General features: G+C 35.7%; 2 protein-coding genes across 29 annotated transcripts in view; one reads left to right on the forward strand and one right to left on the reverse strand.

Annotated features, from left to right (window-relative positions):
* FUBP1 (far upstream element binding protein 1) overlaps positions 1–21,014 on the forward strand; it is a 35,842-nt gene extending 14,828 nt beyond the window's left edge. For 5 of the 21 annotated variants that reach the window (XM_055117063.3, XM_055117047.3, XM_055117060.3 and 2 more), the window contains 12 exons: positions 64–162; positions 285–386; positions 676–778; positions 870–970; positions 1,321–1,462; positions 2,106–2,266; positions 4,537–4,688; positions 4,770–4,849; positions 8,350–8,478; positions 9,724–9,798; positions 15,763–15,908; positions 16,289–16,657. In XM_055117063.3, the coding sequence (XP_054973038.1) occupies positions 64–162; positions 285–386; positions 676–778; positions 870–970; positions 1,321–1,462; positions 2,106–2,266; positions 4,537–4,688; positions 4,770–4,849; positions 8,350–8,478; positions 9,724–9,798; positions 15,763–15,908; positions 16,289–16,297 (1,299 nt within the window). In that variant the 3' untranslated portion in view covers positions 16,298–16,657. Of the gene's footprint in view, positions 1–63; positions 163–284; positions 387–675; positions 779–869; positions 971–1,320; positions 1,463–2,105; positions 2,267–4,536; positions 4,689–4,769; positions 4,850–8,349; positions 8,479–9,723; positions 9,799–15,762; positions 15,909–16,288; positions 16,658–17,508 lie in introns of those variants that run through there. The other 16 variants (XR_010113129.1, XR_010113130.1, XR_010113127.1 and 13 more) reach the window with 8 other exon arrangements.
* Positions 21,015–21,170: 156 nt separating this feature from the next.
* Positions 21,171–27,896, reverse strand: part of NEXN (nexilin F-actin binding protein) — a 57,642-nt gene continuing 50,916 nt past the window's right edge. For 6 of the 8 annotated variants that reach the window (XM_034928926.3, XM_003807779.7, XM_034928937.3 and 3 more), the window contains 3 exons: positions 22,858–23,043; positions 22,249–22,606; positions 21,171–22,167 (listed from right to left, as the gene is read on the reverse strand). In XM_034928926.3, the coding sequence (XP_034784817.1) occupies positions 22,154–22,167; positions 22,249–22,606; positions 22,858–23,043 (558 nt within the window). In that variant the 3' untranslated portion in view covers positions 21,171–22,153. Of the gene's footprint in view, positions 22,607–22,857; positions 23,044–27,896 lie in introns of all 8 variants that reach the window. The other 2 variants (XM_008959914.5, XM_008959912.6) reach the window with 1 other exon arrangement.

A 27,896-nucleotide genomic window follows, 5' to 3' on the forward strand; every position in this document is an offset into this window, starting at 1 on the left:
TTTTGATGCCCATTTTTGTCCACTTCCTTTTGTTAATATATATTATTTCTATGATTATAACAGGAACGGGCTGGAGTTAAAATGGTTATGATTCAAGACGGGCCACAGAACACTGGTGCTGACAAACCTCTTAGGATTACAGGAGACCCATATAAAGTTCAAGTAAACTTAACTTTATACTTTATAAAGAAAGAGTGGGTTGAATGGGGTTGGGCAAAATATGCATGAATAATTAAAATGTTTTGAGACATGCTTTCTAAATTAGCTAACTTTTTCTGCTTTAGCAAGCCAAGGAAATGGTGTTAGAGTTAATTCGTGATCAAGGCGGTTTCAGAGAAGTTCGGAATGAGTATGGGTCAAGAATAGGAGGAAATGAAGGGATAGATGTAAGTAAAAATACCCATTCAGAAATGGTTGTATGCTAATTCATAAATATAATAGTGTTTTCTGTTTTGTGTTAAGTAGCTCTAACATTGTTATCCTTTTATTTCACCTTTATACTTTAGAATACAGAATTCTATATATCTTGTTACCCTATTTACTATAAATATAGAATTATATGTACTTTTATGATTTGAGGCAGATTTTCAGGAAACAGCGCTTTTTTAAAATACTTTTTTTTACTTTAAACCCTGAGAAGCTAGCTTTCTTAATACTTAGTCTTTTTTACATAAGGTCCCCATTCCAAGATTTGCTGTTGGCATTGTAATAGGAAGAAATGGAGAGATGATCAAAAAAATACAAAATGATGCTGGTGTTCGCATTCAGTTTAAGCCAGGTGAGTATATATAATAATCTTGTAAGTGTTGGCAGCAATGAGTTTTGACATACATTTATTGTTTAATTAATTTTGTTTCTTTGTTTCGAAGATGATGGGACAACACCCGAGAGGATAGCACAAATAACAGGACCTCCAGACCGATGTCAACATGCTGCAGAAATTATTACAGACCTTCTTCGAAGTGTTCAGGTTTGATAGAAAGTTAACATTTTCATTTTTTGTTTTTATGGAAAAGTATTTTCCTTCATGAAATCTGAAGTTACCTCTATATCAGAGTCTGCTTGATGATACTTTATTAATGGAGAAAGTTTAAATTGCTTTAAGGTAAAGATCTTGGAGCAGGAAGAACTACTACCTTAAAGTGCTACCTTATTTACTCTTGTATTTTAAAAAATGTTATTACTTATTATTAGGGCCAGTTCATCTCTACATTTCTGATTCAGGTATATGAGAGCTGGGAAAAATAAACTTAATAATTTTATCATGAAACAAAAGTATTTCTGTGCTGACTCTTCGTTCTTGTCTTTCCCTCTCTATAGGCTGGTAATCCTGGTGGACCTGGACCTGGTGGTCGAGGAAGAGGTAGAGGTCAAGGCAACTGGAACATGGGACCACCTGGTGGACTACAGGAATTTAATTTTATTGTGCCAACTGGGAAAACTGGATTAATAATAGGAAAAGGCAATGTATTTTAAACTCTTAATGTTTTAACACATTATTCATTTTTCTGGACACTTTCTGTTGCTGTCGTAAACAAGTGGCAATGCTTTTTCTCTGACCGTATTTTAGTAGAAAAGCATTCTTATGTTAATATGTAACAAGTAAAACATAAATGAGGGATCTCATGTATATTTATAGAAAGAGCAGGATTTTAATCTTACTAGCTTCTAGAGAAAGCGAACTAAGAGATAATTATTAGCATAAGAAATGTCTTTTGACCGAAAAAGTGGTTTGAGTGTTTTTGTTTGTGCATTTTGTTTTTTCCCGACTCATATTTTAAAAATTTGAATGTTTATAAGTGTATTAGTTTATATTTACACTGCTTTTAAAAGCAGTTAATTCAAATATTTTATTATAATCACATTAAGGTTATGTTTAAACATACCAAGTAAATGTAAATGTATTTTAAGAGAAGCATGAAATGCTTCCTAAAATTTGATTTTCAGTGTAGAATATTAAATGAAAAATCTTAATACAATATTGTCAATTAGGATACTGACCAAACCATATTTTTAATGGCCCATTTAATTGTGATCATTTTCTTCTAAATAGCTCCTAGTACACCTTTGAAACCTTTAGAGAAATTACTGTCTTTTGATTTTAGGAGGTGAAACCATAAAAAGCATAAGCCAGCAGTCTGGTGCAAGAATAGAACTTCAGAGAAATCCTCCACCAAATGCAGATCCTAATATGAAGTTATTTACAATTCGTGGCACCCCACAACAGATAGACTATGCTCGGCAACTCATAGAAGAAAAGATTGGTGTGAGTATACTTTAAACTTTTAATTTTTAGTGTAGACCCTTAGACTGTAGTTAAATTAAGACATTTATTCAAATACATCAAAGGAAAATGTATCATTACTAGTCAGCATTTATAGATTTCATGATATGTATAATAGATACAACGTGAAGATTTTCCAGCAATGAAAATAACCTAATTAAATGTGTAGTTACAGGTTTTGAGAACAACCTTACATTTGGGTGTGGCTAGATAAGAGGAGGGTAGTGTTACCTGCAGGCATGATATTAGTGTTGGTGTAGGATTGTGGAACATACTTGAAGGACATAGTTAACGGGAATTCATTACTTGTTAAGATTTTACTCTACTGAACCCCAGCGAGGCAAACAAGATAAATCAGGTACATCTGCCGCTCTACAGTAGAAATTCATAAATCCTAGGTTTTGGACTGGCTCACAGATCATCTGGGGGTATTAAAATGTAGACTATTTGGGTGCTTCCCACTCCTACACATAATATACAGAGACAGACCTGACTCAAAATGTCTGGGATAGGGCCCAGCATCTAATTTTACATAGATGTTTGGGTGATTCTGGTGCACAGACAAATTTGGAAATTTTTTCTCCAGGAAAGTTTTCTGTTAGAACAAAAAAGTATGAAACGCTTTGACTGCTTTTTTGTAAGTGAGGCAGACAGTGTCTTACTGGAGTTTTTAACACAAAGTGTGCAGGGAGCATCTTAAATTATTAGAATTGCCTAGGAAAAATTATTTTTGGTGTTTGCCATGCTGTGAATGGGGTGCGTGCAAAACAAGGTTGACACTGTTTCTGTCAACTTGGGAAGACAAAAATAGATGTACAAAAGACGCTTAAGGAACGTCTTACAGAATGTACACAAACATTGTGAGTTCTGTTGTATGGATAGTTTAATGGTTCAAAAAATGAAGAGGATGTTTGTAGAGTAATGATAGAGGTTGATGCCATGGCAAAAAAATGAATAGCACATCTTGGTTTTTTATTTTACAGTATTAGCCTAACATGCATGGGTCAGGATTTCTGTTGGATTCATGGAAAAACAAGATAGATTGTTTTGGAGAAGCAATTTGGTGTGGTGATTAAGAGCATGGACTCTGTAGTCGGGTTGCCTGAGTTCAGAATTCTGTGAATCATTTACTGGTTCTGTGACCTTGGAGAAGTTACTCAGGCTTTTCTGTGCCTTGGTTTCCTCCTGTAAAATGAGGATAATGGTATCTACTTCATAGAGTTGTAGGGATTAAATGAATGTTCATGTGTGTGTCACTTAAAAGAATGCCTGCCACAAACCCTAAAAAATGTTGCTACTTTTTCAGTATTATTTTTACTACTTGGAAAGAATAGGTCATGGATAGTAAGTGAGAGATGACAGCAATTGGAGATTTAAAGAGACAAGTTAATAAAAAGAACTTTAAAGGTCATGAAGTTTAGTTTCCCTATTTTGCAGTGAGAAATTTACAACAAAATGTAGTGTTAGCATTTTGTCCAGCATGTCGCCTGGTTGTGTTAACTACTCAGAAGGAGCATTTTAGGACAGTTAAGTGTAATGTCTTTGTTGGCTTAACAAAACAGAAATCAGTTAAGCGTTACTAATGGTGTGGCATGCATGCATGATAAGGATATAAAATATCCTGATTTATTGAAGGAATTAAAAAGGGAATTTTTGTGCTATTAAACATCATGATACATGAAAGGCCAAAAAGGATATAAATTATTGATCTGAATGGGATTTTAGTGACAGAAATAGGTTGTGAGGTGGATTTTAGTCTCATAGTGAAACAACTAGCTACTAACGTTATCAGTGAAATGTTCAGAAGACGATGATACAGGACCAAGCAGTTTGGGAATATATTGTCAAGATGGTTGTCTCATGTTAGGCAAGTAGATATAGAGAGAAGAGCTGAAGATAAGGACCTGATTTCTGTGATTAAGATGGAAAAAGATAGTAAAAGTAAGAATTATAAAAGGAAAGGGAACTACTGCTGTCCGCAAACAAGCTAAAGGAAATTTAATTGCTAATTTAAATTTAATTTAATTTAAATTGCATTTAATTGCTACTGCTATTGATTTTAGTGAATTTTACATGTCTCATTATTATGGCAGATGAAATAGTTTTTGCAAAATGAATGAGGAAAGGAAGGAAAACCTAAAATTTGTTGTTTGTGACTATAAGAGGGTAGAAATGGATGATTATTTGGCCATAGAGTTGTTTAACCATTACTGTGTTTTTCTGATTTTTCTATGTCATCCTTTTTTTTGTAGGGCCCAGTAAATCCTTTAGGGCCACCTGTACCCCATGGGCCCCATGGTGTCCCAGGCCCCCATGGACCTCCTGGGCCTCCAGGGCCTGGAACTCCAATGGGACCATACAACCCTGCACCTTATAATCCTGGACCACCAGGCCCGGCTCCTCAGTAAGTATTGGGTTTAGTTCTGGGCTTTCCCCAAAGATTCTAGTTTTGGGACTGTATTTTTATACTGATTTTTCTTTTCAGTGGTCCTCCAGCCCCATATGCTCCCCAGGGATGGGGAAATGCATATCCACACTGGCAGCAGCAGGCTCCTCCTGATCCAGGTAGAAGATGCTTATTATTTGTGTGTTATCTGTATTATTTTCCACTCCTGTTACATTATTAAATTTTCTAGTGTTGATTCTACATTTGTATGCATCACCTTCACTCACTTTACTCTTTCAACAGTGTTAGGCACTGCCTCTACCCCAGTGTATAGGACTGACATGAATATGAGCTCTGCTTTTATGGAATTTCTTTCTACTTGCCTTTGGCTTATGAGTTGATACAGTAGAATGATAAAAGCTAAAAGTTGCAGGAAAGAGCACAGTGTCATAGGTTTTGGATACCAGTGCTGTCAAATGTGTAGTATGTTCATTGTGACATTATCTGTGGAAAAATAGTTTTTACTTATTTAGAAAAGTATGTGATAGGGGCTGGGCACTGAGGCTCACGTCTGTAATACCACCTATTCAGAAGTCTGAGGCTGAGGCTTGAGACCAGCCTGGGCAATATGGCAAGACCCATCTCTAAAAAAATTTGTTTTAAATTAGCCGGGCAGGGTGGTATGTGCCTGTACTTCTAGCTGCTCAGAAGGCTGAGGTGGGAGGATTGCTTGAGCCTAGAAGTTCTAGATTGTATTGAGCTGTGGGCACACCATTGCACTCCCCTGGGCAACAGAATGGGATCCCATCTCTTAAAAAATTATGTATATATGTAACAGTCTATATAAATATATATATATATATATAACAGTCTAACAGAGTGTTAAGTATTGGGGCATTAAACTTCCAAATTGTCAAATAAGATATCTGTTCTAGTACTCCTCATATGACAACTTCATGTGAGTAAAAATCAGGCCTGTATTTAATAACTGCATGCTAAAGCCCAAATACGTTTAATTATTTTCTATATTCAGATTTATTTATTATATCCTATTATATTCTGGCATCTTTCCATACCCTGTAGTTTGCTTTCCATCTTGGTCAAAGAGTCATTCTTTGAAACCAATTAACATTTATTTATGATCCTTTTTTCTCACCTGCTACCTACCTTTTAGGCCTCTTTCACTCGTGTAGTTTCAAGGAAAATATACTCAATTATGGAATACTTTCTACACATAATACATTTATCCCAAAAAAACTTGAAGTAATTTATGTAAATGAAATTGCTTGATTAACTTCATAGGAAGTGTGCTGTTTGGAATATGATGACACAGCATGACAGTTACCAAGCATGACTCGAGTTGTGCTAGGATATAGGTGTGCAAAGTTGGGGTTGTGTTCTATAGCAAAAGAATGCACTCCCAGCATAAGCAACACTGATGGAAGGGGCTCACAGGGTACAGGGTATAATACTCTAACCACTACTTTTTGGAGAATGAAAGGGCTTTTCTTTCCCTCTTGTTGGCTGATTGGGATGGTATAATTAATGGGATTGAAGAGTTTGAGTAGGTTAAAAGGCAGATTCATATTGGGTAACTTGGATCTGCCAGGATTGTATTTTTGAGCACTACTGGGTGGTTAGCATGATTGAGGAAAAATGATGGGAATAAGAAGTGGAAGTGGTCTTTGTATCACAAGTTGAATTTCTCACTTGGAGTAGTAGTGAAGTCACTACTGTAAGAGCTGGTCAGTGAATGTGGTTGCAGCATGGCCTTTGGGCAAGAAGTAACCCATTTAACTAAAACCAGCTGGTTGGCCCCACTCAGATTTATCAAAGGGTTACTGGGTCCCTGGGGGTGGATATTGCTTATATTAGACTTAGAATAGCATACTGTTTTAATATTATATGAACTAAAATGTTTCTTTAAAAAAAGAGTGGTCTGTTAATGGATTTATGTAGTGGTCAAGAATTTAGACTTCAGAGTCAAATAAACCTATATCAGTCCTAGTCCTACAGTTTACTAATTGTGAGATGTCAAGCAAGTTTTTGAACTCCTCTAAGCCTCTGTTTTCTTATCTATAAATTAATAAATGAATGAATCTTGGGTTGAGTGAATATTTAGTAAATTCTTAGTACATACTAGTTATTTGTAACTGTGAGACTGGTTTTTTGGTATGGTTTTCACATTTGGGAGTAGAAATACCACTTCCTAAAGTCTGTTTTATCTCAAATTCTCTATCCAGGCATAGTGTAAAGTGAAATACCTAGATTTCTTGATTAATATACAGATAATGGCCAGACGCCATGGCTAAAACCTGTGACGCTAGCACTTCAGAAGGCTGAGGCGGGCGGATCACTTGAGGTCAGGAGTTGGAGACCAGCCTGGCAAACATGGCGAAACCCTGTCTCTACTAAAAATACAAAAATTAGCTGGATGTGGTGGCGGGTGTCTGTAATCCCAGCTACTTAGGAGGCTGAGACAGGAGAACTCCTTGAGAATTGCTCCACTGCCCTCCAGCCTGGGCAACAGAGTGAGACACTTCATCTCAAAAAAAAAAAAAAATACAGATAATGACACTATTGAGATATGTAAACATCCAACATACAAAAGCAGTACATTGGGCAATTGAGAAAAGTTTGGAAGGTGTCCTAATAACACCTTACAATTATATTACCTTGCAATTTTCTTTTTCTAGAAATTCTTGCTCATTTTTCTCAAACTTGACTAACCTTTATTAAGCAGCTGAGAATTGCTACTGTTCAGAATGAAGGTATAATAGAAAATTTAAAAGTTTTGATTGTATGGTATTCCTAGTATAAAAGACAATCAAGTTTTTTCTGGTTTCTAGAAGATTGAAAGGTCTCAAACTGTTCGCACTTCAGTTGATGTGGGAGATGAGTGAGGGTCAGTCAAGTGTAGAGGAGACAACATAGCTAAAAGCCGAGACACGGGCATAGTGATTTCTGAGAAGTACAAGCACTGTGTTGTGGCTGGAGCTTGGGTGTTGAAGAGATACAACCAAAGGGAGAGATGAGGCTGAAATGGAAAGGATAAGCCAGGGGCTTCAGGCTGTTAAAGATGTTGAATGATAGGCTGTACTTAAGCTTTGAACATCCTGAAGATTGCAGAGAATGAAGAATTTCAAGTAGGATGACATCAAGTTTATAACATTCAATGTGAAATAGGATGAAATGTGGCTAATCTTTTTTAAGATTTTTATATTTTCTCTTCATTGAAAATAAGGACAAAGTTCATTGTTCTAAAATAATTTTCTTTCTTATACAGGTTAGTCCCTAGAAATGTTTTTCTTTAGTCATCTTCTAGATAGAGCTGTTTGTGCTTGAGGTGAAACCAATTTAGAAAAAAACAAGGGCACAGGATGGTTTGAGACAGAGCATTGGATTTGGAGCCAAAAGACCTTTATTCATATCCCAGTTATGCCACTCAGTAGTTTTTAACCTAGGAAAGTCACTTGGTCTCTGATACTTGGTTTTCTTTAATAAAAGCTGATGGTGACAACAAAAATAATAGAAAATTTAAGTTTTCATATACTTTTTTTAATGTTCTAGTTAATTTTGGGGGCTGTATATTTGCCAGAGAGCTGGGGGGGTGGTGTGTGTGTGTGAGAGAGAGAATTACAGACTTCACATGCAAACCTTGAACTTTCATTTATTTTAGCTAAGGCAGGAACGGATCCAAATTCAGCAGCTTGGGCTGCTTATTACGCTCACTATTATCAACAGCAAGCACAGCCACCACCAGCAGCCCCTGCAGGTGCACCAACTACAACTCAAACTAATGGACAAGGTAACTACAGAACTTATTGTATGTGAAAGCCAAAACTTGTGCTTGGAATTATATATGAAGTACATCACTGTATAATACCTAAAATTTCTGACATTATTTAATTATAATTTAAGCAGACTTTTCCTTTTTTAAATTGTTACTTTGAAATAGTTTCAAACTTTCATAAAAGTTGTAAGAAGAATACCAGGAGCACCCAGATAGCCCAGCTGTTAATGTTTTATTCCCTTGTTTACTCTGTTACCATCTATATCATACATGTGTATCTGTGTATATTTATTTTAAATATCCATTATAATTAGTTCTGAAGGAAGCTAATTATATCCAGCATAATTAGTTCTGAAAGAAATCACTGAAGACTAAACTGTAGACATGATGTCCTGTTGGGTACTTCTTCAAAAATACATAACCATCATACAGCCCTCCAAATCAGTAAGTCAACATTGATATATTAAGTTCTTTATATCATTATGGATTTCTGATTTTTGCAATAGGTTATTTTTTAAAGTATTTTTATAATTTTGATAATCAGATTATCCTGGATTTGGCCAGTCAGGGAGTATATTCAGGGTGGTGCCTATATCCTTTTGAAATACCTGTCATTCTTTTAAGCACTTCCATACTGTCTGGCACAGTAAGATTGTTATTTTGTGCTTTCTGGGTTCCAGCCCTTGAGTCAGCTATTTCTTCAAGGAGCTCTGATTCCTTTTAGTAGAGTATGGTAGTTAGAAACGAGACTTGAGTATGCTTGTTGCTACTGAGGTGTAATTGCTTCTAGCTTCTTTTAACAGGCAGAACTAGGAAATATATTTACATACATGCATACCTACATACACACACCAAAAAACACATAAACATCGATATATGTATATTTTTTAAAAACTATGTTCATATCACCACATCCATTTCAGCATTTTGGGGTTTTCAAGCCTTTTCCTTTTTTGTACTTGTTTACAAACGGTGAGAAACCTGGTGTCCTCAGTGTATTTCCTTATTTGACATGCATTTACTTATATGTTCAACATAACCAGTCTTCAAACAGGTTGGTTTTCTTTTCTGTCCACCACCTCTGTACCCCCAGTACCTTCTATCTTTGGCACTGTTAGGGATGCCACCACCACATAGTACCTCCCTCTTACCCTCACTGTCACATTGCAGGCCCCTGCCAGCTCCTGCACCCAAGGAAACGGCCAAAATTGCCTTTTAAAAACTTTAATTCTGTTTTTTGTTTTGTTTTGCTTGAACAAGGAGATCAGCAGAATCCAGCCCCAGCTGGACAGGTTGATTATACCAAGGCTTGGGAAGAGTACTACAAGAAAATGGGTATGTTTTATACATTTCTTGAAAATGCATACTTAATTAAATTGAAACAAATTATTCTCTTCAGGAAGAGAATAATTGAATAAAATCACTGGACTTGTAAACATAATCAAGACAGTTGTAAATTATAGTTTTTAAATTTGTGGTTATATGGCAAGGAAATTTTTTTTTCTAATTGCATTTGTCAACCAGTTATTAATTGAAACTAGAAATGTCCTTACTGGTACATACAATATTAACATTACTATACTTTTGACAATGACAGTTATATATATTATCAGTCTAAATGACATAAGGTTAAATTTTAATGTGTCAGGCGAAAATTGTGTGTGATACCATTATTTTTGCTGCAAGATAAGCAGGTAAGAAGTAATCTGCAGTGACGGAAAGTAACCAAGTGATGGAACCAGAATCTGGCTTCCAAGAGGGTCTGAGTCCCAAGCTTGTCTCCCAAATTTGTCTCTTTAGGAACCATTTGGAACCCGATACTATACTTCTGGACAAATCACTATGTTTCAGCTGCTTTTGCTCTTAGTCATTTAAAATTATTACATACCACAGCTAGATGTCACAAATGAAAGCTAAATTGGTAAGCTTGGTTATCCTTCACTAGCAGAAAAAGAATCTATAGGTGGTAGAGTTTTGTCATAAGAGAACGGTCTACTTGGGATTTTCAATGTTTTCTTTGCCAAAGAATGTTTCTCATTCTCCACAGAAAGAAAAATTTCCAGAAAGGTGATGATTTTAATCTTCTAGATGTAAAATTACATATACCTGATGATAAAGTTGTTTTGCACAACTGGTTTCTTTTTAAAGAAAAATTGTTTTTCCTCTTAGAATGGCTTCCTAGGAGAGTCATGTTCCGTCTCTTTCTGAGGCTTTAACAGATTATGTTTTTGTGACCTAGCTTAGGCAGATCTACAGTAGCTACAATTCGGCAAAAAGAAACTTTTAACTTAAAAACAGCATACTCTGATTAAGGTTGGTTACATAATTTATTTTCTGAACTGGGATCCTTTTTAGAATGAATAGGGTTGCTATTAATAATCATGCCCTGACAGCATTGTGGTCAGGACCTGTAATCAACTTAACTTTAATTAAATAGCATCACCATTTTAAAAGACTTGAGCATGAGCCACGTGCGGTGGCACACACTTGTAGTCCCAGCTGCTTGGGAGGCTAAGGTGGAAGGATTCCTTGAACACAGGAGATTGAGGCCAGCCTTGGCATCATAGTGAGACCTGGTCACCTGTTTGGGTTAAAAATCACTAACTTCAACTTCTGTTTTCTCAATGGGTAATGTCCCCTAGATAGGGTCCCTAGTTATTATTAAGTAGGTAAAAATAAAGGCTTGTTAATGGATTTAGGTAATTACGGAGGAATGAGTTTGGCTTCTGTGCATTATTTTACCATATTGATTATTTGTAATATGGCCATTAATACATTTACTGTTTAGTCTTTTTTGTTTTACTTTTTATGTTTTACTCAAAATGAGTGGGTGGGTTGAATTCTAATTTTTATTGTTAAGGGAAGAAATTTTACCTTGTCTTTAATTTTTTATTTTTTTTTTTACCATTTCCCTGCCAGTTAGAGATACTATACTATACTGTCTTGAATCCTCTGTAGGAAAACATGGCATAGAAATAATTAAATAATAATTAGATGTTAAATAATAATGCTGTATGACTAAAGAACCTCCTTACCCCGCCTTTTCTGTTGTTGTTCTGTAGTACCACAATAATCACCTGTTAATTTTATTTATTTATTTATTTGAGAGGGAGTCTCACTCTCGCCCAGGCTGGAGTGCGGTGGTGCAATCTCAGCTCACTGCAACCTCCGCCTCCCAGGTTCAAGCGATTCTCCTGCCTCAGCCTCCCAAATAGCTGGGATTACAGGCGCCTGCTACCACGTCCGGCTGATTTTTTGTATATTTAGTAGATACGGGCTTTCATCATGTTGGCCAAGCTGGTCTCAAACTCCTGACCTCAGGTGATCCACCTGCCTCAGCCTTCCAAAGTGTTGGGATTACGGATGTGAGCCACCGCACCCAGCCTCACCTGTTAATTTTATGAGCAAAATAGATTAGTTGGGCAAGTCCTTCACATGCATATCTTGTTGTTTTGTTTTTTTTTTTTAAGACGGAGTCTTGGTCTTACTCCCCAAGCAATGGTGCGATTTCGTCTCAGTGCAACCTCTGCTTCCTGGGTTCAAGCTATTCTCCTGCCTCAACTTCCCAAGTAGCTGGGATTACAGGCGCCCAACCACACCCAGCTAATTTTTGTATTTTTAGTAGAGACAGAGTTTCACCATGTTGGCCAGGCTGGTCTCGAACTCCTGACCTCAGGTGATCCACCCGCCTCAGCCTCGCAAAGTGTTGGGATTACAGGCGTGAGCCACTGCGCCTGGCCACATGTGTATATCTTAAAGGAAATAATGCTAGGTAATTTAGTCAGGTGCTTGATGAGCATTTGTCATCATCATACGGAGTCAATTTGTCTTTTTCTATAAAAGTTCTTTTTGTAAATGATTAGTTGCTTAACTGCTTTAATTTCTTCTAGGTACCTTACCTGTCATCAGGATCTTTTTACCACAAATAAGAAACCTTAAAGCATAAAACTTGGTTCAGTCTTCACATTTCTTAAATGGAAGGAGAAAGGGAATAATAGGGAGATAGACATCTTTATCTCAAAGCCAACTTGTTGACTTTTCCAGTGGCAGGGGTATGATGCTAGGACTTCAGATTTCCTGATTCCCCATCCTAGTGCCCCTTTTGCCAAACTAGGCAGGGTTTCACAGCTTTTGGAGCCTAATTTAAGTTTTTCTTGTTAAGAACAGAAAACTCCATTCATAGATTTTAATTTGTCATTATTTGCTTATTTACTGGAAAAAAAAAAAACTATTGAAAACAGATGTGGGTTAAGTTTCCCAAAATTAGGTTTATATTTTAAAACAATTCTAAGTTCCCAAGGATAACACCAAACTAAGAGGAGAAATTTTTATTTTATTTTATTTTATTTTTTTATTTTATTTTTTTTTTTGAGATGGAGCCTTTCCCTGTCGCCCAGGCTGAAGTGCAGTGGCATGATCTCAGCTCACTTGCAGCATCCACCTCCCAGGTTGAAGCAATTCTTCTGCCTCAGCCTCCCAAGTAGAGAAAATCTTGATAAGATTTCAGAGGCTTATAAGGAATGGCAGTAAAGATGGGTGTTTTTAAAGCTAGAATAGAGGGATTTTTTTAAGACCCTTAAGAGAACAAACAGGGTTTCAAAATAGAAAGGAGTAATTCTTGTTTGGAGAAGTGAAGACATTTGGGAAAAGTTTGACTTGAGGAAGGCCATTATGATAAGGACTGATGTGGTAGACTCTGAACCCTGAAGAATCTGGTACCTTAAGCCTAAAGGAGGGTAGAGTGAGGACTTGTGGGAAAGGTACAGTTATACGGGAAGACAACTGAGTGTGAAAATCTATTCATGCAAGGCTGGCTCTTAGGCTCTAATAGAATCTTACAAGCTAACTCTAGAGCAAGTCTTTTATCTTTGGGATGAAAGAAATTTAAGGCTAAACTTTATACATTATTATAAAACTATAATAAATATTAGATAATGTTCTACTGAAGTATAAACTCAACTATCTGGCATCAAACAGTAACTAAGCCATGATCACACCACTGCCACTGTGTTCTGGCCTAGGTGACAGAGCAAGACCCTGTCTCAAAACAAACAAAATCCAGTAACTAAAGAGAGGAATAAGGGGAGTGCAAGGTAAGGCAGTACATGTCTGAAGGGGCAGGGAAAGAGTTCTTTCTCTACTTCCAACTGGGCAAAATAAATCACATTTGCCCTTTAGATTGCAAGAGTGAAATAAGCTTTTCTTGAACATCTTTTAAGATTGGAGTGTCAAATATTACCAACTTATTTACCAAGAATTTGGTTTTTCTTAAAGTCTAAAGTGTTTACTATTAGCTTTCCACAGGGATATAGGAGTTTGCAGAGGTTGTAGTTTTTTAAGGGAACATCGATGAATTTTCTTGATGCATATGCCTGTTTCTACCATTTTACATTGTTAATTTGCCTCTAAAATGAGTAACTCTTACAATGGGGTTTAAAACCTGAAGACTGTTGATTGCTACCTTGATCAGGTTTGGTTTCAAATGTGCACCCTGTAAGAGACAATGTGTGGTTTTATTGCTATTGTCACACCAGTTTTTTAGATATTGAAACCTGTTTCAGATTTGCTTGAATTGTCTTGTAAGAGGAAAATGTTAAACTTACTTCCTCTTTGAGAACAGTTATTTATAGAAGACAGGAAAATATGAGTTTTTAATAGTATATGAGAGTTCTCTGTTACCCAAGAAAAGAGGGTTTTTTTCAGGCATTTTTAAAGAATCATAAATCTTAAATTCTTTCACTCAGTTGCTTTGAGTCTGTGACCTGTTTTACAATGGTGATAGACTGCTTTCTGAAACTATGAAATTGGTCTTGTTGGCAGCATCCTACAAACATAAAAAGAGCTTCCTGTATGTCCATGCTCCAGTATTTTTGTCTATGGTAATTATTTCACAAAGCCAAGTGAGTTACAAACGAAATAAAATAGTGCTTAAGTAAAGAAACTGAATAGGAGAACACATACTCTCTCTTCTCAATTTTTTATTTAGAAAATTACATACCTTCAGAAATTGGGGAAATAAGGCATCAGACACTCAGCTTCATCATTTTTTAAAAGTTTGCTGTATGTGCTTTATATGTATGTTTTTTGTGTATGAACCATTTCAAAGTAAGTTGCAGACAAGACAGTTTGCTCTAAATAAACTCAATGTCTGGGCACAGTGGTTGACGCCTGTAATCCCAGGACTTTGGGAGGCCAAGGCAGGTGGATCACTTGAGTCCAGGAGTTCAGGACCAGCCTGGACAACATGGCAAAACCCCATCTCTACAAAAAAAGAGAAAAATGTCAGCTAGGCATGGTGGGCCTGTAGTCCCAGCTACTCTAGAGGCTGAGGTGGGAGGATCACCTGAGCCCTGGGAGGTTGAGGCTGCAGTGAGCCATGATTGCACCGCTGCACTCCAGCCTGGGTGGCAGAGTGAGACCCTGTCTGAAAATAAATACCCTCAATATTATCACAAACATACAGACTATATTTAAATTTCCATAGTTGTCAGGAATATGTCTTTTGTCGTCTGTGTGTTTTGTTTAATTCAGAGTACATTCAAGATTCATGCGTTGCATTTCATTGCTATATTTCTTTAGTCTCTTAATTCAGCAAAGTCACCTTATTTGGAAAAAGACCTGATTGTGAAAGCTGAGTTTTATGTGTTTTCATTGATCTTGTTCTTTATTCCTTGTCAGGTTACTTTTAATAACATTGTGTTGTAATTGGAATAAATTATTAATACTTTTAACATCTTATGTGTGTGTGTACGTACAGTTTATAGGTTACTAATCAGGAAAAAGTCTTGGCTAGGTCTTAATACAGTCTTTAAATCATTGCCTTTAAGTGGGCTTAAAGTTTTTCAAAAATGTTCTTTTTGTAATTCTGGAATCGAATTAAGATTATGCCTAAATCTTTACCTTCCTTAGCTAAAGCAGTGTGGATTTGGAGTTGATTCTGTTTTTTTTACTAATAATGACGTCTAGAACTAAAAGTTAACGATTAATTATAAGGCAAAAAGAAAAGAGCGTTCTTTTTTTTTTTCTAATTGCAGTGGTTTCCTGACACTACTAAATGAATATTTTAAATAAAACAGGAGTAATTCTGACCCTCTGGGCTTTTGTCTTATAACCTGTACTTACAGTGGATGTAATTTTATATTAAAATTTAGGGGGTTTTTTTTGGTCAACAAGGGGCAGACACAAGATTATTCAAAGGCTTGGGAGAAATACTACAAGAAGCAAGGTATTGTTTTTATTAGAAATGAGATGTTGGGCTTATAATTGTGGTTACAGCAACAAAGTTCTTTTTTTTCAAAGGTCAGGCAGTTCCTGCTCCGACTGGGGCTCCTCCAGGTGGTCAGCCAGATTATAGTGCAGCCTGGGCTGAGTATTATAGACAACAAGCAGCCTATTATGCCCAGACAAGTCCCCAGGGAATGCCACAGCATCCTCCAGCACCTCAGGTATAATGTAATTGCTAATTTGTTGATTTCTACTCCAGTCTGTTTTCTGCATGTTTACTGTTTGTCTGTTTGGGAGTGTTTGCCTTTTAAATTTTTATCTGGCAAAGTATAATAACTATTTAAATGAAGTACTACGGTGTATTGTTTGGGTTTTTTTGTTTTTTATAATGCTTTCCAGCATCTGAGTGGTGAATATTTCTGCAATGCCTTTGATTTTAAAAATAAATTTTCTTCCCCCAGGGATTTGCAAATCATGCAAGAAGCCACCACCATTTATATTAACCACTTTTTCTTTCTTAAAGGATTCACTCCTGAATTAGCTCCATTTCAAGGATTTTCTTTAACTTTTTGTGTATTTCTTATGTATCTCTTCTGCACAGGGCCAATAATAAGAAGTGGACAATACAGTATTTGCTTCATTGTGTGGGGGAAAAAAACCTTTGTTAAATATATGGATGCAGACGACTTGATGAAGATCTTAATTTTGTTTTTGGTTTAAAATAGTGTTTCCTTTTTTTTTTTTTTTTGAAAATGTACAAAATATCTATCACTACTGATAGGAGGTTAATATTTCTGTGTAGAAATGAAAATTGGTTTGTTTTTAGTATTTAGTGTAGATGTACACATTCCAGCAAATGTATTTGCAATTATGTGGTTGATGCTTTGTGATATAAATGTACTTTTTCAATGTATACTTTCACTTTTAAAATGCCTGTTTTGTGCTTTACAATAAATGATATGAAACCTCCTGTGTCGGTAAGTTGGATATGTGGGTATTTAAAGGATTCATAATTTCTTAGCAATGATAAATTAAGATACATATACACAAATATATAAGCTTTCCCCATGAAATATTGAGTTTTTAAACACTGGCATGTTTTTCCCCCCTTGCAGTATAGTGGTAGATTGGAGGATCTTTTCCATTTATTGTATTTGGCTCTTTCAGCACAAGTAATCCTGATATCTTCATTTTTTTTCCTTCTGTTTGATTAAAAACTGCATGTGTGTACAATGATCTTTTGGCATACTTCCATTGCATTAACAGTGAAATTTCCTTTTATACATGACCACTGTTTCAGACCTGTACTGCTGCTATAACAGTTAACCTTTCTGTTCTTAATTTGATAATACTTGATTTCCAAGACTGTTTCGGCATAACTAATTTTAAACAGTTTTCAGATAGTGAATATGAGTAGTCTAATAAGAACAGTTTTTTTTCCATGTGAAGCAACTCTTTCAATGTATAATGTTAGTGTGTTTCTTTCTAAATTTAGGATAGAAAAGTGAATAGTGTGCAAAAAGTATAGCTACATTGCATCTGCCATTGAAACATAAATGGGGTATGGAAACGTTCAAGCTTTTTTTTTTTCTTTATGCAGTATAGATAAGCTTTGTTTTGTAAATGCACAAGTCCAATCATTGAATCAACTTAATTTTTTTATGTACTTGAAGTCATTTTATTACTCTTTAACACTCATGCTGAAGTTCTGATATTTTGTTGAAATCCATTGTTTTACTCTTTGCATATTTGTTGGCTCTTTGCATATTAATATATTAGACTACATGCAAATACAGTCTGTCTTGCCATTGTCTGTTGAAGTGCAGGTTTGATCCAGCCAGTATAGAACTAGCTCTGTAGGGGTGAGGAGGACTGTGCTGTGTATCATCCTTGATTGTGTTCCTTCAAGGAGCATTGCACTGTAAGTACATCAGAATGACAAATTGATGAACTGCAACAGTATCTTTTTGTCAATGTTCCACATAATGCAAATGCCATACGTTGTGTGAATATTATGTTGGAATACAGTGCTGATATCTTGGAAAACCATAACTGCCTCTTAATTTAACATAGAATAATACATAGTTCTGTATTTTTTTTAAAGTGAGCTTAATGGGTAAGTATTTTTTATATGCTTTAGCTATAGCTAAAGAAAACTGATACTTAACAAAGTTGAATAGTATTATTCACTGGTGCTCCTAAAATATTGTTTTTCAGTGTAAAATATGCATATCTTCTATATTTAATATGAAAGTCTTGAAATGTATCAGACAGAAGGGGATTTCAGTTTGCAAATAATGAGCAATGTAGCAATTTTAACACATTTCATAACTATATATTTTGTCATTGGTGGAGAGCACCATTTGTTGTTTTGAATATACTTTAAAGGAAGAGGTACAAGGACATAAATGTTGAGATTACCTACAGGATGGAAATAGCAGTACAGTTCATTGTAGATATTTTGAAATGTTTTTGATTGTTTTATATAACCTAGAGTGACTTCCCTTACCCTTATTTAGATCTGCATATATAGTTCTAGTATGAAGTTTAATAGTTAAGGAGTTAGCTATTTGTTATCTTTAAGAGTAGGGTATTGACGTGAACAATTGCAGTATTTTGCATGATACTGTTTTATAGATGACCTTTTAGGAAAGTGGTGCATTTATTAATTGAACTGAAGAAGTAGTTCAGTTGAATTCAGTATCATAACTCACAAATTGGAGGCTGTTGATTTTGATTCATTTAAGGTTTAAAATCTTTATTAATTGCAAACAGTGCAATTATTTATACTTCACAGTGCCTTCCCAGACCTTCCACCTTAGGTTCTGCTGCAAAAAGCACCAGGTAAGCACAACCTAAGGACATATATAAATAAATATTTCAGTACATTAATGTTGTCCCTGTGAGGTTTTTGTGGTTGTGTATTCAAAGGCAATCTGCTACTGCTTCCCCAAAATGTATTTTGTTATTTTATGCTACCATCTTAGTGGAAAGTCTGTAAGTTGTTAAAGCAACTGTTTACATTTCTGGGTAATGTTTTTTATTTTACTTTTTTTTTTTTATTAAGACAAGAAAATGATGAGTAGATTGCTGCAGTAATTGAACTACATCCAAATCTTTTTGTATTTTTTCCCCAAATATAGAAATGTTAATATTAAGAAAGGACAATTACACAGTTTTCAAGATTTAGGAAATCACTTGTTTAGAAACTTCAACAGCCTTCACAATCTGTTTTATATGATGGACAGAAAATTTCTTTGCCCTCCAAAATTATAATTTCTTTATTTTTTTCTTATTCTTAAACTATAATAATTCAGTAAGGATATTATGGGTTAGAATTTTATTATGATTTTTTTCTTAGACAAAAGTTATATGCTGAAGAAGGAAAAAGTTATAAGGCAGTATGTTTTGATAAAAGGCATGTGCATCAGTGAAATGTTAACTGTATAGCAAATAACCTTTCATAATCTGTAGCAATCAGTATTTTTCTGATTTAATAATATTTTAATAACTGACACTGCATTTATTTAATTTTTTTGCCAGTTTAAAATGTTTGTGTGTTTTTATAGATGATTTTAACTGGTACATATTTTGAGTTAAGATGAATGTATGAAAGCAGCATCTTATCAGTTTTGTTTATTCGATTTCTAAAATGTGCTGATCCTTTTAAAACTCCTGCTTATCTCTGCAACAAAGAAAAATATTAAAAAATACTGCCTTCATTTTCACACACAGTGCTGAAGATGCTGCAAGCACCAAATCATAGCTCATAAAATCAGGTCCTGAGATAGTTACCCATAAAGAGGAATCCTTTGAGTGTATGCCATTGGTGAGCCGATGAGCATGGACCATAGAAGGGCTCAATGTAGAAGGTAAAATTGGCAAATCATAATTGAGAAATATGAAATGTATTCCCATACATAATATGGTATAGGGTGTAATGTACCTGCTTTTGATCACTTTTCATTTTAAAGTGCTATTCACTTGATCTTAAATGTTCCATGAACTGTTAAATTTCTTAAGTTACATAGTTACTACACCACATTTATGTGTATGTTATGTTTTAATAGTCAATGATAGATATGTACAATTGATAATATAAAGGGTCTCATTGAAACTTGAGAGCCTGTCAAGTTTTGGTTAGTTGTAGATTGCATTTTTATTAAAAAAAAAATACAGATAGATTGATGATAATAGATATTGGGGCATTGTTTCTGTCTCATGAGAATTCTTTTATTCATTACCATAAGCCTTCACTGATACTATAAGCATTATTTTAAATGACGCTGATCTTAAGTCTGAAATAAATGGAAAGCAGAAAAGGTGAGCCAGTTGATTTGAATGCATTGGATATTAGTGTTAGAAACAATGTATAGTTTAGATTGAAACTGAACTGACTTATTTAGCACTTAAACAAAAATTTGACAATGTTTTTAGTTTTTTTTAAGACAGCTTAGTGTGGTGATACTTAGAATTCTGTGGTTTGATGTTTCTTTTAGAAATGAGAAGTATAGTTTTATTTTTTAATATAAAAATGGTTTTAATACTAAAACTAGTAATTTGATACTAGTTGTTTATAAACATTGTAAAATATATCTTTTAAACAAATTATCTTGGTAGTTAATTCATAAGGGTGGGTTTGGGTAGGAATAGCAGAGTACTTTCAGAGGGAAAGGGGAGTCATTCAGAAGTGATAGCATTTTATTTGTTTGAATACTCTGCCAGTAAAATCAGCTGTACTTAGAAAGTTATCTGTTGTGTAGAATAATGATGTAGAGTTTACTGATCGGTGAGGATGTCTTGTTTTTATTTTCTGCAAACTCTGCCTCACTTTAAAATGCATTATAACAATACCTAATTAAAGATAATTTTGGCTCTGAAAGTTACCTTATTTTTTGTTGAGTTAGTGACTTCATTTTTCTTGCCACAATATAAGCTTTTGAGGGATTTTTTAAAAATTGGTGCTTTTAATAAGCAAATAAATCCCAGGGTTTTATTTTCTTCAGTGATACCCCTATAGAAACTCTTAAATGTATTTGCGCATATATATATATTTTTTCTTATGCATGCTCGATGCATTTTCGTCCTGAGAAAAATGTTCTCTACAGAAACTACCCGTGTGTAAAAAGAAGATTGGCTTAAAATGGCTACTGTGATGGGAACAGTGTCTTAGGGAGATGCAGCTTGGACTTGAGGTAAATTGAATACTTTACAACTGTGGTTTAGAGTTTGCTTTAATGACATTGTATGTAAAAGGTCACATGATTGCTGTAATTTTGTATTCATTATGGTTTCCTCAATAAATGTACATTGATGAATATTATAAAGGAGTGCTTTGTGTTTTTTATACATATATTACATGGTAAAATTTTCTACTTGACTGGGTTTTTTTTTTATGTTTACTGTGAGAAAAGATGATTTTAAAAAGTTTTAATGATAAAAGGGTAACATCTGGTTGCACAAGTCTTAAAATACAGAAAGACTTTTAAATACAGAAGTTACTTTATTTGGGTTCACGTTGTAAAATAAAATTGTCTTCCAGAAAATTAAAATATAAAACAACTTAATAGAACGTAATAGCTAATTATTTACAAACTCATTTTAAAGACTAGAATTTTAAATCGAAGGTTGTGCCACTTTTTCCCTAAGTCTGATACACTTAGATCTTGAAGCCTTCGACTATGTTGAAAGTGTTTTCTCTTGCGTGAACTATTAATACAAAGTTTTTTCATTAAAATATAATTTGTTCAGGCAAGAACACAACAAATTTGCTTTATAAATTTAATATATGTTACATACGTTTGAAAAATAACATGTTTAATATCCTCAACACTCAACACTGTATAGCCATTCTTTAAGTCCTTTAATTTTTGTTTTTCTCCATGCTCCTCCCCTTTTCCTCTGAAAGGAGTGACAGTTTTCCCCACCCCGCTCCAATCCCAATATGTCTGCTTCAGAAAGACTTTGAAACTACAACAACCAAAATGGTGTACTACTAAAGAAAAAGTCCACTCAAATTGATAGGTTCCAAATTAATTATCTCAGCTATTTCAGCCTAATTTTAGGTGTAAAAAGCTTAGAAATGACATTCCTTCATGCAAAATAATGTATTCTACTTAGGTTTGTGTGTCTGTTTTGTTTTGTTTTTGTTTTTCAAACATAGTTGCTGTAAACGTCTATGGGAAATACAGTCTTTATAATAGGTTCTGATAGAATAATTGAGTAATTCCCCCCCATAAGTACATTTTATTGACTGTTACTGCATAATAGGCGATAAATCTGATGCTTATTTGGAAAAGAAGTAGGCATTCTTTAGATGAGCTGTGCTTTGAAGACTGTTATGAAAAGGAATAAGAAGTCAGCATAGTGGCACTCCTGGTTTCCTTTTTTGGCCCCGCCACAGAAAAGATGGATGTAGTAAGAAAGTTGGAGTGAAAGAGAAAGTTCCAGGGAGAGGGGAGGGGAGCTAGTAGTCATCAGCTAAAAAAGAGAAGAAGAAAAGTGATTTTAAGGAAAAAAAAATTAATAGAATAAAAGATAAAAAGAGTGATTAATTCTTACTTTCAATGGTAAGAATACAGGTACTAGCTGCAGATCCTTTATTGTTGACTGCTTTACACATATACTCTCCTCCATCTTCTGGGAAAGTTTCTGGTAAGTAAAGGCAGTAAGTTTCTCCCCTTTCAATATATTGATAGTCTTCTCCATCCTGCAGTATTTCTCCTTCAAACCACCATGTAATTTCTGGTTTGGGTTCTCCTGTTACTTTAACCGTAAATCTGACTGGCTCACTGTCTACAACTGATGTGTTTTTAAGAGGCTTCTTGAACCATGGAGCTCCTGATCTGGTTTGCTCTTCATCTTCAGTAGTGGAGCCATTCATGATGCTACCTTCTTCCTCCTCCTCCTCTTCTCTTTTCTATATTAAAATAAATGCATTCAGGTTGGCATTTATAGTATTTTCAGGGCAGCGATTTAGTAACAATTTTGAAATGAAATTTTTTTTTTAAGTAAAGAACATACAAGTGTGCCTACTACAAAGTGTACTTAACAGTACATTCCAGTGACTTGAAAGAAAACCATTAAAACATTTTTTTAACCTACCTAATTATAAAACTATGGGTTTTAAGAGGGCATCTTTGGAAAATAAAGGATACATAAGCCTGGTACCTTTTGTAGTGCTGCATCAATTTCCCTTTGTTCAAACTGCATGCGTAGTAACTTTTGTTCTTCAATTCTTCTTTGTTCTTCTTCTTCTCTTGCCTTAGCCATTTGTTCAAATCTAGCTTTCATATTCACTTTGTGAGTAAATGGAGCCTCGCTTTTTCTTGCAGGCCTAACATCAACATCATCTTCCTGCAAGAAAGTGGGCCAAGATTAACAATTGCTTGCCTTCTAAAAACAAAGAAGCGTTACTAGTTCTAAAGGTGTTTAGAAGCACAAAATGATTAACATGTTTATAATGCATATTTTTGCTACACTGCAGACACTCAGATTTTTTCTAACTCCCCAGTTCAGGAAAAGTGATAGATACATTTATGAAGCATTCTCTTAGTTATAGGCTTTTTCTCCAAATGTAAAGATCACAATATCACTGGGATCCTAGCCTGTTTGTCCTACCAACTCTGCTTGGTTTTGATAGCACTTAACTGAAAAAGGTCAGAATACTATACATTCTAAATAATTGTTAAAAGTACTCCCTTGATTCCTGTAAGTCCATACCATTCCCTACTGCATAATCTGTTCTTTCTCACTTAATGATTTTCCTTCTTTACCCTTCTTAGAACTATGTCCCTAATGAATTCCATCCAAATAATGTATTGATGGTGAAATGGCAGGGGAAGGGTGTTTACAAGTAGAAAAACAGGTAGAGACAACTGTTGAAAGAGGCAATGGCTGAAACATGGGGAAATCACTAAGTAAAATATGTTTGAGTCATCTGAGGGGTGAATTGGAAGGGCGAAATACTAATAAGGGAGTGATTTAAGAGCAGAGTCTCAACTGTCAAATAGTGTGTCTAGGAAAATAATAATTTGGTAATGATAAGGTCTTCTAGAGCAGTTTTGGTGGAGTGGGGTTAATGTGGGTAGTTAATTCATGGTTTCTAAAGTACTTCAGTTGTTGTTGACTTGGTTTCTTGACTTTTGGTTTCTAACTACCTAGGCATTTGTGGATCTAGTTGGAAATCTCACCATTTATATTTCATAGTACTATGAGGAAATTGCTCCAGATTGCCACATCCAACTAAAGGGAAATTTGAAACAAGCAGTTTAATTGCCTATGTAAGAAAAGTCTTGGTTCGGGTGTTTCACTTCAGTTTGAGGTGTTGCACCTCACACCTCGTACCTTGTACCTACCTCATTTCCGATGAAAGGAGTAGAAGGTGGTTAAAGTAGTTGCATGGTTTTTCTGGTTCTGCATTAGATTTTTTATTTGATGTTGGAAAATCATGGGACATCAGACAACCTGCTACCTGGTGCGTAAATTCTATTTTGTGCCATTATTTACCTTCAGTTGATAAATATAATGCCTGACTATGGTTGTTGCTAATGAATGAATGAATAGCGTTTTTTAAAAAATTATTATACATAAAAGACTAAGAAAAATACATGTTAAACCATGATTTGCTTCCTGTAGTTTTATCTCAACAGACTTCTGAGACTTAAATTTAAAAAGGACCTCTTTGTTCACAGTATACACTTTTTTTGTTGTTTACCAAATGAACCTTTAAGATGGAATATTTCAGCAGGTACAATAATTGCTATTCTGAGTCCCTCCCAGTTAATAACTTGCCTTTCAGATTTTAGCCTGTTTATGCAAATTCATAACTATTCATTTAGCTGCCTCAAACCTGCATTTAGAAAATAAATTTGAGTAAGTGAAATAATTTCTCGAGCTGAAAATTTATGCACAGTTCTGCAGTCAAGTACAATTGTCAACTTTTCTTGAGCTCCTAAAAAGCCAGGTTAAAACATGTTTCTGGGAAAGAAATCTAAGATAGTAATATAAATGGTATTCTGTAGGTACATTCTTTATAGGGCATTGGTACTCTCAGCCCATGAATATTAAAGTCAGCAGTTAGGCAGTGTATTTTCCTTGAGATACAATGGGGCATAAGGTAGTTTTGGAGTAGACTTTATTGGAAAATCTAACTAGAAACTCAAATGTTATATAAGGCATTTAAGTACCAAATGAGGGGTACATGTTTAAGTGCTACAGGAGCTGGGATGGAATTCTTTGATTAGGTAAGGTTATGTAAATGAGCCTTGAAAGAATATAAACATTTTTAAGACACATTGAACATTGATATTTCTCGCTGTGTCACCCAGGCTGGAGTGCAGTGGCGTGATCTCGGCTCACTGCAACCTCTGCCTCCCGGGTTCAAGCCGTTCTCCTGCCTCAACCTCCTGTGTAGCTGGGATTATAGGCGTCTGCCACCACGCCCGGCTAATTTTTGTATTTTTAGTAGAGACAGGGTTTCGCCATGTTGGCCAGGCTGGTCTCGAACTCCTGACCTCAGGTGATCCGCCTGCCTCCGCCTCCCAAAGTGCTGGGAATTACAGGTGTAAACCACCGCGCTTAGCCGCTAACAAGTTTTTAAATACGATTTCAATCATCTTTAAGCCAGAAAGATACGATAGGAGGGACTTCATTGTCCTCCAGAGGAAACTCCATTCAGGATATTCTGATAGGGTATAAAAGTTCAGCCATGTCCTAATACCACATCCATGTGTACTAGAGAGCCAGTAATAGCAAAAACAAGAAGTCACCTATCTTATTTTTGTTATTATTACCTACATATTTTGTAGGTATAGGTATGACTGCTAAGGTTTCACTACCATTAACAAAAGGAAGCAAGTGCATGCTGATTGAACTTTTCTTTACCTTCCATGTTACACCTATAAAGACTGATGTTTGGCCAGTCATCCACTAAATATTGGTGTTCTCCAGGGTTTAATTCACTTTCAACAATTAACTTTATAAGCAGCTTTATCTACTTGTACTTTCCAGTGCTGTCTGTAAAAGTTAGTATCTGCTTGCTTCTCACCTTATTTCAGGACCTTTGTTAGACTGCCTTTACCTTATCCAAATATCACTCAAACTTTACATGCCAAAACTATTCACCCCAACTCCCCAGACCTGATTTCTCTATAGCATCATCTAGATATCCTGAAGTAATGGTAGCCCCCTCTGCAACCAACTGCCCAAAAAGCAACCTATAACTCTTTTTTGTTTGTTCAACTCCTATCCATACCAGAGTCTAACCTAGTTTTGTTATTTAGGTCTGTTTTTCTCCCTTGGCCCCAACTTCATGCCTGTCTTCCAGTTCATCCTCCATGGTCCCAGAATTCTTGCATAAACATAAATATTTTATTACTCTGACCTAAAAAGTTACTAACATTGTTGCCCAGATCATAGAGCCTGCAAGGTTTAAAAAGACCTTCATTAACTAGCCACAACCTATTTTTACAACTTTGTATCCTATCACTTATTCTGTGAACCTTGCCTTGTCCTTTGAACCTGTTTTCCATTCCCCAGATACATTTTTACAACCTCTGAGTTAATCTGGAAGGCTTCTCCTCTATCTGGAATGTCTCTCCTCTTTACCTGCAACTTTTATTCAGCCTTCACACTCACCTTAAATGTCACCTTCTTGGCCCTGTTAAACATATCCTAGGTATATTGACCACCCAATTTGATTCTGTAATAACTTCTATTATAGTACTTAGAATAATTAGAATTTTCTTCATCATACGTCATTAGACTGAATTTTTTTTTTTTTTTTTTTTTTTTTGAGACAGTCTTGCTCTGTCGCCAGGCTGGAGTGCAGTCTCAGCCTCCTGAGTAGCTGGGACTACAGACCCGTGCCACCACGCCCAGCTAATTTTTGTATTTTTAGTAGAGACGGGGTTTCACCATGTTGGCCAGGATGGTCTCGATCTCTTGACCTGGTGATCCACCCGCCTCGGCCTCCCAAAGTGCCGGGATTACAGGTGTGAGCCACCGCACCCGGCTGTAGACTAAACTTCTTAAATGCATATTATATCCACATATATATCCCCAAAACAACAGATCCAACATGTTAAAAATGTTCAACATTTTGTAGATGTTAAAAAATAGAAATGGTGTTTGCTTTTGGCAATGATGAAAAGGTTTATCTACAACTAACCCAGGCCTTAGGCTTGTATGTCACACAAGCTTAGATGCAAATCAGATTGATTGGTTGATGTTTCACAGCATCTCCATTTGTGTCAAATAGCTTATGGAACCTCTTTTCCTTCCAAACTCTAGTCTGGTTTCCCGTATTGTTACTGTATACCCTGTCGCTATGATTCCTTCCTCTTTCTTCCTCTCCATCACCATCCCCAAGTCCTGCCAGTTTTGACTCCTGCATACTTATCTGTCCTTTCCATACCAGCCCTAGGTCAAATCCTCAGGCCGCCTCTGACCACGCTGTACAAAACAGTAACACATACTCTTATTTCCCTTACTCTGCTTTATTAATCTTAATAGCTTTTGTTTGTTAACCACCTGATAATTGTTTTCCATCCCTCCCAATCCCCAACCCATCCATTAGATTCTAAACACTATATGAACAGGGACTGTAAGTTTAGTTACTGATGTCTTGTGTCCAAAGCAGTCCCTGGAACATAGTAGTCATTCAAATAATTTTTTTTATTTTTATTTTTTTTATTTTTTTGAGACGGAGACTCGCTCTGTCGCCAAGGCTAGAGTGCAGTGGTGCGATCTCAGCTCACTGCAGTCTCCACCTCCCGGGTTCAAGCAATACTCCTGCCTCAGCCTCCCTAGTAGCTGGGATTATAGGCACCCGCCATTATGCCCGGCTAATTTTTGTATTTTTGTAGAGACAGGGTTTCACTATGTTGGCCAAACTGGTCTTGAACTCCTGACCTCAGGTGATCCACCCACCTCGGCCTCCCAAAGTGCTTGGGATTACAGGCGTGAGCCACCGCGCCTGGCCTCAAATAATTTTTTTAATGCATGTATCTAAGACCATATAGCTTCAGCATGATCCAGCTATATAGACAATATCTGTCTGACAATATCCATGCTTTATTGTGTTAGAGACAGGGTCTTGCTCTGACCCCCAGGCTGGAGTGCAGTGGTGCAATCACAGTTCACCGCAGCCTCAACCACCCAGGCTCAATCAGTCCTCCCACCTCAGCCTCCCAAGTAACTGGGACTAC

Source organism: Pan paniscus, chromosome 1 (assembly GCF_029289425.2).
Source record: "Pan paniscus chromosome 1, NHGRI_mPanPan1-v2.0_pri, whole genome shotgun sequence".
Taxonomy (NCBI): domain Eukaryota; kingdom Metazoa; phylum Chordata; class Mammalia; order Primates; family Hominidae; genus Pan; species Pan paniscus.